This window comes from Rhinolophus sinicus, linkage group LG04 (assembly GCF_036562045.2).
Source record: "Rhinolophus sinicus isolate RSC01 linkage group LG04, ASM3656204v1, whole genome shotgun sequence".
NCBI classification, from domain to species: domain Eukaryota; kingdom Metazoa; phylum Chordata; class Mammalia; order Chiroptera; family Rhinolophidae; genus Rhinolophus; species Rhinolophus sinicus.
Genome location: NC_133754.1, coordinates 100413509 through 100433003, shown reverse-complemented (window position 1 = coordinate 100433003; position 19495 = coordinate 100413509). Strand labels below are relative to the sequence as shown.

General features: G+C 43.7%; 1 protein-coding gene across 3 annotated transcripts in view; it reads right to left on the bottom strand.

The window, feature by feature from the left end:
- Window positions 1-19495, bottom strand: part of MTUS2 (microtubule associated scaffold protein 2) — a 526534-nt gene that overhangs the window by 99747 nt on the left and 407292 nt on the right. For all 3 annotated transcript variants that reach the window (XM_074330067.1, XM_074330069.1, XM_074330068.1), the window contains one exon: window positions 17380-17591. In XM_074330067.1, the coding sequence (XP_074186168.1) occupies window positions 17380-17591 (212 nt within the window). The remainder of the gene's footprint in view (window positions 1-17379; window positions 17592-19495) is intronic.

Sequence of the window (19495 nt, the reverse complement as noted above, 5' to 3'; positions counted from 1 at the left end):
GTTTTATATCCCACATATGAATGAAGTCATAGGGTTCTTTACTTTTTCTGCCATTCCTTTTAAATATCCATGGGGTCAGCATCACTCCTGATGCTGAAAGTTTGTTTTTTCCTTTTGTTGTTATCCTTACCATAGGTTTATCAATTTTATTGACCATTTCAAAGAAACAGCTTTTGGTTTCACTGGTTCTATTATTTTTCTGTTTTCAGTGTCATTGATTTCTTCTTCTATCTTTATTATTTCCTTTCCTTTGCTTGCTATGGCATTATTTGTGTGCTATACCGTAACTGCTATATGCTGGAAGAATATACTGACGTCCGTCCGTATCTGTGGGAATTGGTTCCAGGAACCCCCCCCCCACCCCCCGTGGATACTAAAATCCGTGGATGCTCAATTCTCATATAAAATGGTGTAGTATTTGCATATAACACACGCACATCCTCCCTTATACTTTCAATCATCTCTAGATTACTTATAATACTTAATACAATGTAAATCCTATGTAAATAGTTGTTACACTGTGTTGTTTAGGGAATAATTACAAGAAAAAAGAGTCTGTATGTGTTTGGTACAAACAGCAACCATCGTAGTCCTAACTATACAGTACACACCAGCAACAATGTAACTTTTTAAAAGAATACTGTCAATCTGCAGTTGGTTGAATGCTCAGATGCAGAACCCATGGAGATGGAACACTGACTGTATTCTTTTTCTAGTGTCTTGAGGTGGAAGCTCAGATTATTGATTTGAGATCTTACTTCTTCTTTTCTGAGCATTTAATGCTATAAACATCATTCTAGGCACTATATCAGCCAAATTCCACAGATTTCTAAATGTTGTATTTTAATTTTCATTCAGTTTAAAATATTTTCTAATTTCTCTTGAGACTTCTTTTTGACCCATGCGTCATTTAGAAGTGTGTTATTTAATTTCCAAATGTTTAAAGAGTTTCCTGTTATCTTTCTTTTATTGATTTTCGTCTGATTTCATCAAGGTCAGATGATATACTTTGTTGATTCCAATTATTCTGTTTGTTCGTTTTATGACCCAGGACATGGTTTATCTTGGCAAATGTTCCATGGGCTCTTGAGAGAATGTGGGTTCTGCTGTCATTGGATGGACCATTTTATAAACACCAGTAAGATCCTGCTGGCTGATGGTGTTACTCAGTGCTTCTGTCTCCTTGCTGATTCTCTGTCTGCTGCTTGTTTGTTGCTGAGGAAGGAGGGGGTTCAAATCTCCAAGTATAATTTCGGATTTGTCTTTTTTTCCTTTCAGCTCTCAGTTTTTGTTTGATGTATTTTAGAGGTCTATTGTTAGATGCAAACACACTTAGAATTATGTTTTCTTGGTGAATTCACCTTTTTATCATTATATAATATTCTCTTACCCCTGATAATTTTCTCTGCTTTGAAGTCTACTTTGTCAGATACTAATACAGCGACACCAGCTTCCTTTTGAGTTGTGGTTCCATGTTATATCTTTCACTAACCTTTTACTTTCAACCTACACATATCATTCTATTTTAAGCAAGTTTCTTGTTCACAGTATAGAGTTGGGTCAGGTTTTGTTTTAAATCCATGTTTCCATACATACTCTGACAATCTTGGTCTTTTAATTGGGGTGTTTAGACCAGAGATCGTCGGACTTTTCTTTTTAACAATAAATATTTTGGACTTTGTAGCCTATATAGTCTGTCACACTGAACTCCATCACAGTGAGAAAGCAGCCAAAGGCAGTACATACAGGAGTGAGTATGGCTGTGTTCCAATAAGATCTGACTTACAAAAGTAGATTTGGCCTGTGGGTCATGGTTTGCTAAAATCATTACAGGATGCTTAATGTATTGATACGTTTGAACTTAGACCTACCATTTTATTGTTTTCTTTTTATTCCCTGTGTTGTTCCTCTGTCTCCCCCTTCCTGCCCCTTTGGGGGTTATTTGAAGTGTTTCGGTATTCCATTTTAATTTGTTTATTGCATTTGGACTGTATCTTTTTGTATAATTTTTCAGTTGGTTTGGGAATTACAAGGTACAAATTTAACTTTTCACAGGCTAATTAAAATCAGTATTTTATCACCCCAAGTGAAATGCAGCAACCTTACTGCCATATGGACCTCTTTGCACACTCTCTGTTGTATAATAATCTTGAATACTATCTATGTGCACTGAAAACCCCATCAGACAATGTTATAATGTTGGCTTCGGCTTTTAAATATATTCTAAAGAACTCAATAGGAAAATGACAGTCTATTATCTACCCAGATATTTACTACTTCTATCGCTCTTCATTGCTGTTGTTCCAAGTTTCCTTCTGGTATCATTTCCTCTGGGAAACTGCCTTTAACAGTTCTTTTAGACCAGGTCTGTAGACATTAATTTTACATTCTTTTAATATTCTTTTAGTTTTCCTTTTATCTAAGAATGTCGTTATTTCACCTTCATTTCTAAAGACTATTTTCACAGGACATAGAATTCTAGGTGGGTGGTTCTTTCTTCCAGCATTCTGAAAATGTTCTACTGCATTCTGGCCTCCATGGTTTATAATAATAATAAACAAATAAAATTGCAATCATTTGAATTGTTGTTCCCTTATAAGTAATGTGTCATTTTTCTCTGATTGTTGTCAACATTCTATTTCTTTGTTTTTGGTGTTTAGCAGTTTGATTTTGGTAGTCTGGGCATGGATTTCTTTGGCCTCATCCTGTTTGAGGTTCCCCGAGCTTCTTGAATCTGTGTGTTTATGCCTTTCACCAAATTTGGGAAGTTTGGGGCCATTATTTCTTTGAACACTTTTTCAGCACATACTCTCCTTTCTTCCTTTTTATATCGTCTCGCTGAGCTACCTCTGTCGTCGTTGTTCTTCATCTTTCAAAACCTATTTTCTTCTGGTTGTTCGGGTTGGACGATTTCTAACTTCTGTTGATTGAGCTTCAATTGTACTGACTCTGTCATCTCCATGCAGTTTCTTATGTTAGTTATATTTTTCAGTTCTAAAATTTCCATTTGATTCCTCTTTATATCTTCTAATTCTTTGATAAGACTTTCCATCTTTCCATTCATTTTAAGAGTACTTGGCCTTACTTCTTGGAGCATTTTAAAGACATTTGATGCTGTCAAATGCATTTAATATCTTTGTCAAATCCAACACCTGTGTCTTCCTGACTTTATTGTCTGTAGGCTGGCTTTTCCTGTACAAGTTAAGATTTTCCTGGTTCTTTGCAGAGTCATTTTAGATTGTGTTCTGGGTGTTTTAAATACTCGTATTACCATATACGAGTCTGGGTCGTGTTTAATTCCTATGGAGAGTCGATAGCAGGTAATAGATCAGGTAAAATTCAGGTCACTAGTTCCATCCAGCCTTCTGTGCTTGTGGTGTCAGTTCAGTTTTAAAAGCCTTTGAAGTGCTTTTAAAATTAGGACACCCCCCCCCCACCCGCCTTGTGCACCAAACAATGGCCAGCCCGGCATTGAGAGGGGCCTGTCCTATAGTTCAGTTTTCAGAGTCTGTGCATGCTGTTAGGGTGAGATTCACATACGTGCAGCTCAGGGGTAAGCCCAGGGGCTCATAAACTATTTTAAAGGCTCACTTTCCCAAGTTCCACCCCCTCTCCAATGCCTGCAGTCCTTCCCACTTTCCTGGTGCCCCCTTTTTAGTCTGCCAGTCAGAAGGCTGGAACTCCAGCACACCCCCTGTTGTGCACTTCTCATAAATGTGCACACATCTGTGGCTGACTAGCAGGTGAACAGAGAGCGAATTCAAGCTAGGAGGTTGCCCCACCCTCTTGGGGGACAGGTCCAACAAGCAGAGAGGAAGTCTCCCCTCCCTCAGGGTTTGGTGTTGGCAGCTCCTGCTGCCACCACTGCTGCTGGCACAACCACAAGGCCACTTGTAGTTTGCGGGTGTGAGAAAATGAAGAGAAAACAACGGAGATTTACTTGGCTCTTTCTGAGTGCTAGAATTCTCTGTCTCACTTATGCAGCCGTACATGGAGGGCTCCTGGTGCACCTCCCTCTGCCATGCCCAGGTATCTATTTCCAGGTTTCAAGCTGCACTGAGCTCAGGCCAGAGAACACTGGACGGAAAAATTTGGAAGTTCACCATCAGTTCTGTGATCCTCCAAATTCTGGTCTTCCTGGTAGCTTTCAGAGCCCTCAGGTCGCTGCTCCATGGGGTCTGCCAGGTGCATTGCTGCCTTCAGGGGGCAGACAGGGTGCAGGGTGCTCCCTCATCTCACCCAGCGCCGGGACTCAGCTGGGTCCTTTGGGATCGCCTGCTTGGTTTGTGCGTTGGGTCTTCACATGAGAAAGGGCGTTCTGAGGAGCTACTCATTGGCAATACTACACATTTATAAAATCTGAAGACGAAAAACATTCTGACCTTCTCAGGTCTGAAAGCTTGCTCAAGCCTTGACTTTTGGGGGAAAACACAGCATCTTGTGGCTCTTACTCAGCAGCCACCTGAATCTGTTTAATGGCCCTGAGCATGGTGGATGGTCTTTATGGGTGGGTATTTGTCCCTAGGCGTAGGGCAAAATACTGAGCTTTTGGCCAACCTTATAGTTAATCTCAACAGAGCTACAATTGTTACTAAGATTTGACAGTTTAGGGCAATTAGAAACCAGTAAGTGCTCCTTCGCTCATGGTGCCAAATTGTTGAATGGAGCATGGCTTTTCCCTGCAGCCACCAAATAGTGTTCTCTATTGAATGTCAGAAGAGTGACATCTCAACCTGAGGTCAAGATGCTATTTTGCATTGAGATTTTGGTCTGCCAGTGTTGCCGGACTCATAAGGAAAATCAAAGCAGAAACAGTATCACCACAGCCTGGGAAAAGGTCATGTTTAATACCCCAGTGGTATTGTGGAGAACTGTCACTTTCCAAGCAGCCATGGTCACAGGCAGGGGCTGCAATAAATGTCGCACGTGGCTTCATCCAGCTATAATGTTGATAGACAAAACCCACCTCGGCGTCACTCTGAGCAGATAAATCCATTTCACGTCTTTCTCAATGAAATACCATGGTCAGAAAAGTGGGAGGAGCATGGCATCTTGATTCCACTGCTTGCTAGCCATGACATTTTACGCCAGGAACAACCCCTCCTACTTTGTTTCTTTATCTGGAAAATGGGACTACTAAGAGTTCTCCTGTCTGCCTTTGGCAATACTGAGAGGAACAAATGACGTGCTTTGCAACTATTGGGTGAGGTATTTGACTGGGATTTTCTGGAAGGAGGACCCTGCCTCATATCCACTTTATTATTCTGAGACTTAGCAGGTGCTTGTTAAATATTTGATAATGAAATAATCAATTAAATGTTATTTGATCAAAGAAACCAGAGTCCTCTATAAAATGGGCACTCAAACAACTGCATCAAAAGAGTAGTGTGAGAATTACATGAGATAATGTACCTAAAAAATAGAAAGGGCAGAGCAGTGCCTGGGACACATCAGGGATTTACAATTATTTTTCCCCCCTAAATCCTGGAGGCTTTTCAGCACATTTTTGAGATTAAAGCAACAGGGTTCTCAGAACTGCAACAACTAAATAGTACGTGAACATAAAAGTCACTGGATCCAAACAGAATCAGCCTAAAATATCAACGACCTTCACGTGAGCTTTACATGTCTTTTGGAGAACTGACCCCTCATCATTATGTAGTGCCCCTCTTTATCCCTGATAATCCTCCTTGTTTGGAAGCTTGCTTGTCTAAAATTAATATAGCTATTCCAAATTCCTTTTGATAAGTGTTAGCATGGTGTATCCCTTTACTTTTTTTTTTTTAAACCGCAATTACTTTTTCTTTTCTTTTCTTTTTTTTTTTTAAAGATTTTATTGGGGAAGGGAAACAGGACTTTATTAGGGAACAGTGTGTACTTCCAGGACTTTTTCCAAGTCAAGTTGTTGTCCTTTCAATCTTAGTTGTGGAGTGTGCCATTCAGCTTCAAGTTGTTCTCCTTTCAGTCTTAGTTGTGGAGGGCGCAGCTCAGCTCCAGGGCCAGTTGCCGTTGCTAGTTGCAGGGGGCGCAGCCCATCATCCCTTGTGGTTGAGAGCCCACTGGCCCATGTGGGAATCGAACCAGCAGCCTTTGGAGTTAGGAGTACGGAGCTCCAACCACCTGAGCCACCGAGCCGACCCCCATCCCTTTACTTTTAATATGAGTCTCTATTTTTAAATTGGGTATCTTGTGGGCAACATATAGTTGGGTTTATAAAAATAATCATTTCTGACTATCTCTGTCTTTTAATTGGCGTCTTTAGACCACTAACATTTAATGTGATTATTGATATAATTGGATTAATATCTACTATCTTTGTAACTTTTGTATTCATTGCATTTCTTCTTTGTTTCTTTTTCCCCCCTCTCTTTTTCTGCCTCATATATGCTTATAAAATACACACAGAATTCTGGCCCTGCACTTCTCTCAAACAGGAACAAAAATTGGGGAAACACTACTGAAGACAAGTTTGAGAAATGATACCGCCTCCTATCTATTTTGTCAGCAGAGAACCCAGGATAACTCTTTGTTTTCAAGAGAACACTGTCATGTAAGAGTCTGAGTACTTTTGAATTTTAAATGTTTCTATTTCTGTCTGTTAGAGCAGAAGGGATGGGCTTTCTCTTTTTTCAGGGGCTGAATTACAGACATAGATGGTTTGACTCTTAGGTTTGTGTAACACATAATTGCTTTCGTGAATTGTCTCACAGGCAAACTACTTGCAGTGTATGACATAAATCTTATTCCTGCTGTCTTAGTAATTTGATTGTGAGGAATAAAATGAAAAATGAAAGTAGCTGTGTGTTTTTAATTTCAAACCTAGTTTCAATTAAGTTTGTGGAACAGGCAGGTCTGTAGCTCCCGCTTTAGTGAAGGCGGTAGGGGAGCAGCACTTGCATTTTGTAAAATTCCTTGGAACTGAAGGTACTATTTGTCATGAGCTCTTGTCTGGGCGCGGAGTTTCATTTCCAGACAATGCCCTGTAGATGTCACCATTGCCACTTCTCACAGGATTGAGTGCTGGCTTCCTAGTGGGCTGAAGGGAGGCCAAGTTTGCTAAAGCATTTGATTGCTAAGGAATCAGGAAAATCGGCTTGTATTGACCTGTTCACAGACAGTCCTCTGAAATGGACAGACTCCAGGGTATTTCCTCGTTCTGCCTCATTTTTAACCACTGTCTCGTACCTGGTGTTATAAACCATTCTCGTCTTTTAGAAATTCCTCCCTCAATGGCTTCTTCGAGGCAGGACTCTTTCTGTTTCAAAAACACCCTTTCTCCCCAGCTCCTGTTTCTTTTCCTCTCTTCCTCTCCTGGCCCCTACAGGAGCATGTCCGGTGTCTTCTTTGCTCCTCTCCTGTCAATCTCATCCTCCTTTACATCATTCCTATGTAAATGGCTCCCAAGTGCACTTTTCTAGAGGTTCCTTTTCCTCTCCTCACATCTAACTCCATGTTTAACTCTAGCGGAGACCCCAGCATCATAATGCAGGAAGAATCTTGGAAATCAGTGCCGGGGTGACACTAGGTGGGGGTTGCTGCATGGAACACAGCAGCACAAGGAGGATGGCAGGAGCCCGTAAACTGAATTAAATTAAGAGGCAGAAGTGCAGAGCCCTGGGTAACTGTAAACAAATAAAAGCACCTTCCCCCTGAAATTACTGGGACAGTGGGAGAGACCCAGGATACCCCAGAAATTTGGGAAGGGATTCTAGATAATTTCTTCTGAATTTCAAAGGGACAGGTGATATTTCAGTTAAAAGTATATTTTGGGGGGAAATGCCCATCCCTACAGGTAACTGGACCTGGACCTCGTGAGTTCACTGATGCACAAAGAAGATATTTAACAAGAGAATCCATGACCCATTTAAATATTTCTGAGCTATAAACCCATGTAGTCCTATTCCACAGTTTTGTGATTTTGCTCAGCAGTTGTTGGGGCTGGGGTGGCGAGGGTTTGCCACTTAACATCTGGGGCATCTTGTAGCCGTCAAAGCCCCATGGAGCCCCCATTCATCTCGCAGCCTGTGCCCTCGGGCCTGGTGTCTGCCCTGTCCTTTCTGTCAAGACTCCTGATCCTCCTTCAGGCCCTTCTTGCCTCTTTCCTGGATTATTAGTAATTTAGCAGAACCTCCTAATGGTTTTCTGCGCCTGGGGTTTTCTTCCTGCCACCATCCCATCTCATCCTCTGCTACCATATGCATCTCCCGCACATGCAGCTTCAAATGCTTTCGTGCTTTGTCCCAAACTCTCCTGACTGCCTCAAATAGAGTTCCCTCTCTTTACAATCCAAGCCCCCAAACCCTTCTGCCTCATTTCCACATTCCAATCTTTAGGCAAAGTAGGCTCTCCCCAGAACCCTCTTGCCCTTTCCCAGGGCTTGCTGCCTGCAGTGCCAGGTCCTTCCATCTGTGCGGACTGACACCCTGTTTATTCTTATGCCAGTTCACAAGGACCTGTCCTCCCTGCAGAGCCCCCAGGGACCCTGGGGTCCCGTCTGGAGAAATCACTCCTTGCAGTGGTTTGGACAGGTGTCTCTCCTCCAGAATTAGAAGTCAGGGTCTGAAACCTAGTTTTTAGATCTCCCATTTAACAAATGGGTGTTGAGCTGAACAGGATGTCTGGGGTGGAAGTGACGTGTCTGTGGGTCCGAGATAATTTGGTACATGCGTCCTGAGGGAGAGGCGGGGTGGGGAGACAGGGCGGCTCTCAGTACAACTCACTACAGGCAACCAGGTGCTTTATGCACAGGGAACCCCATTCCCAATTCTAGCCCCGATGGGAGGGCACAGCACAAGCCTCCATATCATGTGCACCTTCCAGAAAGCAGATGGCCAAAGGGAGCAAGCAGAGGTCTCAGCCCCATCGGGCAGCTGCCCCACAGCGCGTTCTCTTGCTCTCGCTCTCGCTCTTGCTCTCTCGTTCTCTCTGTGCTGGCAGTGTCCCTGAGAAGCTGCAGAAGATGACGGTATCCTCAGACATTCACTCATGTTTTAAATGCACCACAGAAGTTGCCGACTTAACAATGATTTTCCCAAAAAGGAAAATGCAACTTGTATTTTCTAAACCGTGGTCATCACATAGCAGGTACACTGCAAGTGGGCTACACCGATTAACAGGCGTCCTCCATCACCTGGGGAGGAGCTGGGCATTTCCTGGTAGTTAAGTGACAGCACTGCTGTACCGAATTAGAGGGACAGAATTCAATCACAGCCTCCAGGGCACAACTCCCTCACTCTGGTCTCGTCCCTGAAGTTGGAACTTCAGTCACCCCATTTTATGGTGAGGAAAGAGTGAAGACAGGGAATATACAAAATGGGGTCACTTTAACCAAGTTGCTAAAATTATTAAGATCATGAAGGTTGAGGCCTGAGGAAAGACTACATTCTTACTTTAACTAGCTTTGGAACTTAAACTTGTTTGAACTTTCCAGTACTTGGCAATGCCTGGATCTACGTCTGGACCAGCAGGTCACCCTCTAATGACCCCCTGAAGGACTCTTGTGACATCCGCCTGACATCCATTATCCAGGCCACCAGGACCTGACCAGACCTCCCGACACCCATCTTCCTGACCACCTGACATCTGATGATAACCGTCCCGGACCAATCCTAGGGCTAAGAATGCAGGACTGATATTTCTCAAGAATTATCTTGAGAATAAAGCTATAAAAACTATTAGAACTCTTCATTTTTCTTTCTTTTTTGGAAAACTTCTGGGTTTTTGCCTGCCTGTGTTTCCAGTTTGCAAACTCTAAGACCTTTCAGTAAATCTCTATCATTTATTTCTAGCAAAGTCTCCAGACTCTTCTTGAGTTTGTTTGACAATAGAAAAACTGAGGTCCAGGAAAGTTAAACTCATCTCTCACAGAGGAGCTGAGGAAATGCATCTCCTATCTCCTCAGGCAGTAATTATTTTTGAAAGTTATTATTCCTTCAGCTTGTTTTTACTTGGAGGGGAGTTTACAGCATGTAATTTAATTTAAAATAAATTTCCCGTGACATTTAAGCAGCGACTTCGGTATTTGTCAGAGGGCATGGGCCTAGACAGGTTGAATGGCGTGGCCTCAGGACGTGCCATTCCCACCACTCGCTGCCTCCCTGGCCTGTAGGACACCTACACTGGATTCTGCATCATAGAATATCTTGAAGGCATGCATTTTACTACAGACGCTTTAAACCAATGCCAACGGGGGTCTGGGGGAAGCCTGCAGGCCTCCCTTAGAAAGCAGCAGATGGAACTCACCTTTCTTCTCCCATGGTGTCCATTTGTATAGGCCTGTATCACTTAACAATGGGACACGTTCTGAGAAATGTGTCATCAGGTGATTTTGTCATTGTGGGAACGTCACAGAGTGCTCTTACACAAACCTGGATGGTAGAGCCCACCACTGTAACTGTATGTGCTGTATTTTTATACTTAAGCTTTGATTTCTGAGGTATCCACTTCAAGGAGGCATTGACTCCAAGGAAAGCTCTGGAATAAACACATCACCAGCCACACGACTAGATAAAGAGCCCAGCCACCTCCCCCCACTGAGGTTCCGTTGTTTTCAATCTTGGTTGATTTCAATAATTGACCATTTGGGCTACTTGTTTTTTTCTCTTTCTGTGCTTTCTATTCTTGCTCTTATGTTTTAAATTCACCAATAAAGAGTGAGTCAGCGAAACACTAGGACCCATGCTCCACGCCAGTATAAGCAGAACCCCACGTCTGTGTGCTCTCGAGACCTCTCTCTCTCTCTCTCCTCTCTCTCCCTCCTTCTCTCCCAGGGACATCTCTATGTGCCCCTTCTCCTACCCCCCACCACATACCATGTGCCTTGTACACCCAGGACCTGTAAATAATAAACTTTTTCTGTTCAAAGTTTCCTAATGGTTATCACTGAAGGACCTCTTGCAATTGTGATGAGAACCACAGGGTGGGTCCTGTTGTCACATTACTTTAGAAAGGGGAGATGCCCTTGAGCAGCTCGCTGGGGCCCAGGTGACACCTCCAGGCACTTGCAGCCCACAGCATTACTAGGGAGAGACTGAGACGGCACAAAGCAGTGCATTGGGCTATGACCTTCCAACAGCTCCGAGGTCACTCGGCGATAGAAATTTTTCAGCTCCATTATAATCTTATGGAATTACCACAGTTTGACTGAAATGTCGTTATGCAGTGCATGAATGTGTTCAAAAGGGGTGTCATTTAATTAAAAAAATTAACAAAGTCTAAGAGATGAACTGAATGGGGCAACTTGTTTCTACCTTAGTCAAGTATCTATGCTTATCTTATAACACCTTATTATGAAATTTATATTATCATCAAGGAAGTTGGGTCTTATCAGGCCCCAGGACTGGAGATCTTCCATAAAAGTTGAGAAGACTGCTATTTTGAGTTTTATTTTCTACCTACTATAATGTTTTCCATTTTTGACACCCAGGCCAAGGGTTCTTATTACTTCCAAGCCTTGCTTGGCATAGCTGGGGGGTTTCTATCCTTTGATATTGGGAATATTGTGGTATTTGGGGTTGTGTTAAGGACTTCCTCAAGCTAGAGTCCTTAGAGTAAAAGCAAACACTCATGGTTCTCCCAGACAGGTAGTGTGGCGACACTCATTTCTGTGACATGTAACATTCTTTCAGAACAACGCTCATTGGAACAATTTACGACTTCACTAACATGTCCCACCAGGTTATACACTAAAGACTTAGAAATGCCAACCTATGCCCTCACATTTTCTCTAAGCCTTCCACCACTCGAGGTAATATTAAGGGAAGAGAACATAATTACAGGGCACTGTCTATACAAACACATTGTATATATTTAAATGGCCATCATTAGGATTTAGGGAGCAACGAAGAGCTGACTGTTTTCCATTTGGATGAGGTGTAATTACTGCTCTGAGAGCTGCACTCAGTGGGAAAGTCCCAGAAGTGCTCAGTCCTTCGCATGGTGGACATAATGGCTTCTCTGCTGCTTTGGGTGCTGCAGGGCCGATATTCACAGTGATGAGATTAAAATCTAAATAGCTGAAGCAAGCAAGTGTTTATTTTACAACAGGATGCTGTCTCTGTCTCTTCTCTCCTCCCCTTTAACACACACCTCACTCTGACCAGATCACAGCTCTGACCTCCCAGAGCTATGGAATAGGGACCATGAAGCTGGGCCGTCTACTCGAGGAGCTGGAGATCTGTTCTAGAGCAATCTTTGCCCTTTTAGAAACAGTTCCTGCATCCTTAGATCTCTATTCATCATGAATTAACTCCTTTGCCAAGTGCTTCAAGATAGGGCTGGGGCACCACGTGGGGGACAACAGGCTCTGAGCCCCCCTCTTCCACACATGCTTTTCTTCCCCCATGACTCTTCCCAAATCCTGCCCCGCTCTCCATCTCAGCTCTTCCACATCTCCTTTCCAGCCCGCGCCCTCCCCACTCACACTCACTGGACTTTCACCTGAGCACTACCACGTTTTATAGGCAGCACGTTAATTTCACCTGAGGTCATTTTCTGCTCATCCTGTACAGGAGGTCTGGCAATTAACTTTGTGAACTCATTCCAAAGATGTTGCTAACCTTTTTTGATATTAGAGGGATTATTCATTATGAATTTGTACCAAATGGACAAACAGTTAACCACACTTACTATTTGGAAGTGCTGAAAATGCTACGTGAAAAGACAACCTGAACTTTTCGCCAACAATTCATGGCTCTTGCATCACGACAATGCACCAGCTCACACGGCACATCTGTGAGGGAGTTTTTAGCCAGTAAACAAATAACTGCATTGGAACACCCTCCCTACTCACCTGATCTGGCCCCCAGTGACTTCTTTCTTTACCCGAAGATAAAGGAAATATTGAAAGGAAGACATTTTGATGACATTCAGGACATCGAGGGTAATACAATGACAGCTCTGATGACCATTCCAGAAAGAGTTCCAAAATTGCTTTAAAGGGTGGACTAGGCACTGGTGTCGGTGCATAGTTTCCCAAGGGGAGTACTTGGAAGGTGACCGTAGTGATATTCAGCAATGAGGTATGTAGCACTTTTCCTAGGATGAGTTCACAAAATCAATTGTCTGACCTCATATGTGCTTAATTTTTGGATTATTGCTTCACCTTTTGTTTTTTCCATTTATGCTTCTTTCCCTTAAAGAACACATCAGAAAGACCCTGAAGGCTGGGGGAGAGGGAGAAGCAGCAGCATGATATCGTGGAACAACATGCGTGTTGGGTATGGACTGAGCTGCGTTTGTATGTGGCTCCATCACTTTCCGATTATGTTCTTTGGAAGCCTGTGCAATCTCCCTGAGCCTCAGTTTCCTCAGCTATCACCTGAGAATAATATCTACACAGGTAGGGTTGTTGGGAGGGTTAAAATAACAGGTGTTAAATGGCTAGGACAAAGAGATATCGTTATTAAGGAGCTCTGCCTGCTACTCTTTTGAATCCTCCACAGAACCTTTCATGTGGTAGAGGCAGGGCTGCTAAAACACGTCTACTAACATAAGTGAAGTATATAAAATATATCTAAAACTACATACCCCTAACTAACAACCAAACATAAAGTGAATAAGGCAAAAGGATTAAATATAGATGATAGGTATTTGAGTGTTACTCTTTCTACTCTTTCTACTCTTTATCACAATTTTAAAAAATTGTGATAAAAAATCAAATAAAAGTGTGTGTGTATATATATATACACACACACACACATTTTGGGGAGAAGGGGGTTGATTCATTATCAATTTTTATTAAGCTTAGAAAGTACACAATGCTTGACATTAATTTGCATGCCTTTTATGCTTAAACTATTTAATAATAAATTTAAAAAACACAATTAAAAACTGTCATCTACCATCCCATTCATAAAGCTACTGATAAAAATGACACAGGTTAACGTGAAAAGTATTTAATAAATATAATAAATCTTATTAAAAATAAAATGAAAATAAATACACCTGCAGATGAACTTACATGAGACCGGATGCCGCAGAGGCAGGCACCCCTTTACTAGACAGGACCTCACGGATTGTTTCCTGGATGAGCCACGAGGGGCTGCTAAAGAGTAGTGTTCTCAGGAACCAGGCAGCAAGGGAGACACAAATCTTTTGCTTGCCCCTCTGAAGTGCTCCTCCCTGAGAGTCACGCTCATTACTATAGCACCCAGAGGCCTGGGACCCGGATTTTGGCAGATCTGTTTGGCCTGTGGTGAGGGCCATGCCTTGCCACAGGGGCAGAGGTACCTGGAACCAGCACGAGGCTGGTATTGGTACCTAAAAGTGGCATCCTGGAATTTCTGGATGTTGGGCTCCAGCTGTGTCACGGCTGACAACTCTCACAGCCTCTCCTGTGAAGCATGGGGTAGAAATGGAAGATTCCTATCTGGGCTTCTAGTCCTTTTTTCTATGACTTCCCATAACCAAGACTGACTTCCAGTATATACTTAGTGGCGTCGGCACATTCTGGAAAAAATATATCACAGCAGCTAAATAGCTGGACTAGAAAATTATTTCCATTCTTAAAGTACATCCTACCAAACCCTGTATGTACATATAGCAGGAAATAAGAGTGGTTGGTGTTGTGTTTTAACTTTATATATCTCTCCTATGTCTTATTCATCCTACTTGACAGTAAAATATTTGTGGGTAGGGCTTTGTCAGATTTCCTTGTACTCAAAAAGACTGTTTTATGGAATATTTGTTCGAAGCACCTTCACACATTCATTCACAGCACCGTCACAACAACCTTGTGAAGAGTTATGAGTCCCATTTGAAATCAAGGAAACAGACAGGGAAGACTCAGAGGTGAGTGAGTCAGCCGGAGTCCCCGCTGTGACACAGCCGGGGCCCAGCAGACAAGGGTCTTATGCCTTGTGGTGATGATGACGAGACTCAGAGAAGGTCAGGAACTTTCTCAGGGCCTCACCGCTAGATGGAGGCAGAGGTGGGACTGGCCCCTCGCGGGCACAGTGCACGCTACACTAAACCGTGCTTTACAGACGAACCTGCTACAGTGTAGAAAAGACACATGGGTAGAGTTCCAGCAGGGTCTTCTAAGCGGAAGGGTAAAAAGACTCTGCCTTTTCAGGTTGGCTATAGAGGCCATGATCTTCACAGCGGGCCCGCTCAGCTATGGCTGTGTGTCACACATAATAACCATACATCAGCTTCCCACAAGAGTGACACTGAGCGTCTCAGGATCAATGGCCCTTGTAACAGAGGCTCCATCATTGGAGGTTTCCAGGTGGTTCTGCCTCTATTTTCCCAGCTGCCCCACCCCACGTCCTACCTCCTGGTCTATTGGTATTACTGGCAAACTCTCAAATCAATCATCTTAAACCACATAGAACATATGACAGCCTGTGTGGAAGCCACTTATGTTCAATTACAGACTTATTTTTTTTTAACATGTCTAGTTTTTCTTCTGGGGTTTATCTGGAGATAAGAATTTAGAAGAACACGCTGTGTGGGAGGTGAAATGCCATGGTCATTTGGGAGGTCTGTCTAGAGTTGCTGGTTGTGATTTACTGAAAAGAAAATGAAATTCATGTCTGCCATCCATCTTGCTGAAATGTCACTCCCAGTGCAGTAGGGGGGTCTGACGCAGGTGTCTGCAAGTCTCCTGCCAGCCCATTGGTCTCTGATTTAAGAGCTATGTGTATGCCACAGAGCAATGAAACTCACGGTCCATGGGCCAACAAGGAATTTTCCTGGGGTACAGAAATGCGTAACGACAAGGAACTGACACTTAACTTGGGCACGGGAACTTTTTTCTCTGCCATGATGCCAAAATGGGGTCCAAAAGTTCCGACTTGAAATCACAGCTCATGTTACCAATGTTATAACAATGTCTACGCATATGAAACCTCGATCAAGGGTCTGTTTTATCTGTGGAGGACGCATGGAAGAGTCACAGTGTAACTGTCACCATTGCTTGTCAATGAACGACCCCGTTTTCATCTCTCTTAAAGAGCTTTCAGTCAGTGGAAAATATACACCGAGCTGCAGAACAAAAAAACATGCCACTCTTCCTCTAGGAAAAGTGCTCAGTATTTACCATGGCAGAACAGGCCTTTTGGCACCACAAAAATGTCTTTGTAATTTTAATTCTTACAGGGGTGGGTATACAGCCCTTTGTTCAATTGTTCAAGGTTGAAACCATCCGAACTAGACTAGAAAGGAAGATACGAAATTCAAATGAGCCATTTACTGCTGCTGGTAACATTTGGGTTGGGGAAGAAGCTGAAAGGATGGGTAAACTGACATCTGCGTGTCCTGTCTTCCATTGCAATACATTGGTAACCGCCTCTTTCAGCTAAAGGCTTGAAGCACAGAAGAACCCAGCAGCAGAGAAGGGCAGTTCAGGCTTCGCACTGGGGGCGCTGGGCGGGCGGAAGGATATCACAAAAGTCGCAAGGGGCCTTCACACGTTCAAGTCCAGATGATACCGTAAATAAAGCCAGCGGACATGGCGCTACTTAACATTCTTCCGAAAAGCTTCTTTAAATTAGCCAGACATTTAGTTCCTTTCCTTATTCAGAGGGAGGGCATTTCTATAGCATTTTAACTTCTTCCCATTTATAGATACCAGGATGTCCATCTGTGAAGCTCAAAATACCCTGTGGGTTTTTTAATATGCTAATTCATAATGTTTAAACCTCTAAGGTAAATGCTCATTTCCCCCCTCAAACACGCCTTGGCTGCCTCAAGGGGAACCAGAAATGTTCTCAGTCAGACCCCAGGCTCCCACCAGCCTCCGTTCCACGTCAGAGTGGGGGGCGGGTTAACTCCAGTATGACGGCCCCAGAAGCCTCTGGACATTTAATTGCTGAGAAGAAACCAGCCCTGTCTGCATTTTCAGAAACAGCCCAGGGCACAGGGATGCCTCCCCCACCCACATTTTGCTCTAGGGACCCTGTGAGCAGGGCTCTGAGATGCCCCAGGCCTGACACATTCCACCAACAGCGGACGTGGGACAGCACTGCCACCCTGTCTCCCTGTGGCCTGAAATGAGCAGAAATATCAAAATCTGGCCATCTCATCCGTGCAGGGCAAACAAACACATGCTCCATTTTCTTCAAAGACCTCACCTTCAAAATTTTCATTTACATCCTTTTCTTTATTTTTGACACAATTTCCCCTTTGGGATCAGGCTGCTAAATCATTCTTCCCAAACGCATTTCTTGCACACCTAAGTGTAAACTTGGCTTCCCAAACATGACATGATGCTGCCTGGGATTTTGTATGACCTTCTGGAGATCAAACCCCAAACCCAAACTAAAACACAAACACACACACACACACACACACACACACACACACACACACACCCATCACCATCACCACCCTCTCCCCAAACCAGAAGCCCTTCGAGTTCTCCGAGCGTGGCCTCACCTTTCTAAAGAAGTGCTGAGTGGCCACGGCCAGCGCCTGGAAGCCGCAGACGGCCCTTCTGAGCTCCCCCTGGACGAGGCCCAGCTGCCTGGCCTGCAGCTCGTTCCTGTCCTTCAGTCTCTGAACCAACTGCCGCTCGGCCTCCCGGGCCTGCAGGTCCGGCTTGGGGGCAAACCCATTTCGGGGAACCGTGCTCCTCTGCTTGGGGTATCCTGTAAAAAAATACAAACCAGTCACTTGAAAAAACATTCGGCCCAAATGTGACAACAGCTCCTGATGACAGAGGATTTCATCAAGAGCGAGGGACTTAAAAGGAATTGCCCATGGTAATTAGAAAGGAAAAACAGACAAGGACTTAAAGTATTTGCTCAGTTTACATGGTTGTAAGTGCAGCATTTCATGCTTGGGAGAAGAATGATAGGCCAAACTGCCAAATTGCTTCTAGTTTCCTACATTTCTCCCAGGCCTGTTTCGAGAGATTGGAGCAGATGTGTTTTTCTGCAAGGGGATTACTCTTTGAAAATATCTAATGGGAAATAAATCAGTCAGTCCAGGTCAAAGTCGGAGGTGTAACCTAGCAACCTTTTAATGGAGCATCAGGGAGTACTGCACACATGCCCTTCCCTCCCTTTCTGTGGTCGCTCTGGTGACCCTTTCTTCGCTGTCCCATTCAGGTCACACCTCTGATAACTTCCACTCCAGGGATTTCTGGCTTTAAGTTTCTACAGCATCAGTGTCCTCCAAAATGTGCCCTTCATGTAACCATGCACACCACCTCCACCATTCAAGGCCCAGTCCAAGCGTCCATGACCTCTTGCCTTCTCCTGGGAAGGCCTGCTTCTTACCATCGTTCACTGCACAGCAGCCAGATCGCTCCTTATAAATATAAAACAGCCATGACCTGTGCGCACTCTTCCTTCATTGCAGTGAGAATACAGTGCGCATTCCTTACCAGGACCCATAAAGCCCCTGAGACCAGGCTCCTGCCAGGCAAATGTTAGGCGTGGTGGGGGCCACAGACAGAGGAAACTGAAACACTGCCTGGGGTTGGGGACAGGGTGGGGGAGGCTTTAAAGAGAGGTGACTATTAGGCTGAAGCTTGAAGGAGTAAAGTTAAGGCCCCAGGAAAGGGTACAGAGACAATGACAGTGGCTCTTCCTCAGAATTGCTGTCCTTCTCGTGGGGGCGCAGGCAGACCTGACACCCAGAGCGCTCTGCGGTATACGAGGAACTTCCATGCCAGAGTGACCTTCCTTCCTTTGTTCAAGGACATCATGTCCTAGAGGACACGCCAGGGGCACTGGCCACACAATCATGAATAAACGTCAACATTTCAAACATTCTTTTGTCCCCCACCTCCAGAATGTCATGTAAAACAAATTGAAAAGTGGGACCCTCTCAGTGCCTGATACGGAGATGCAGTTGAGTCATGGGCTTGTGGACACGCAAGTGGCCTCATCTTTTAAAAGGAAAAGATGGTGACTTGAGCTCAATATTTTCTATTGTTAATTTAATCGTAACCATGCTAGTTTTAATTACATTTTCCTCCTCTTAAGAAATCATCAGAGATTGCAATGTGACCTCACATGTGACATAGCTTCAACTGCTGTGGCTTAATAGAAAAGTACATGTGAACTTACTGCTCCTGTGAAACTGTCTTTATGGCCATAGAGTACATAATATTCCAAAAAATTCACTTGTACATTGTGGACAAATGAATCTTAACACGTACTTAATCCCAACACGTTCACCACTGCAAACCGAAGAAAACTAACTACCAAGAAAATGTGAGAGATTTTACTGCCTGCATTAAACTCTGAGACACAGCCTAAGACCAAAGGTAGTTTTGTTTTGTTTTGTTTTCCATGATTACTGTTTGCCATTTTATTGCTGCGGCTGGTGATTTTATAAAACACTCCAGTGTTTTAATTAGTGTGTTGAGGTATCAGGTGCCCGACAACGTTACGCTAGAAGACACTGCTTTTAGAAATCTAAAGGAAATAATAAAACACACTTCCAGCTCAGTGAACTACAGCTGATTGCAACCTAAAGCACACAGAGTAACCTCGGAGCGTGTGGGCATTGGTGAGCACTCACATTGTTATGTATGGTTGGC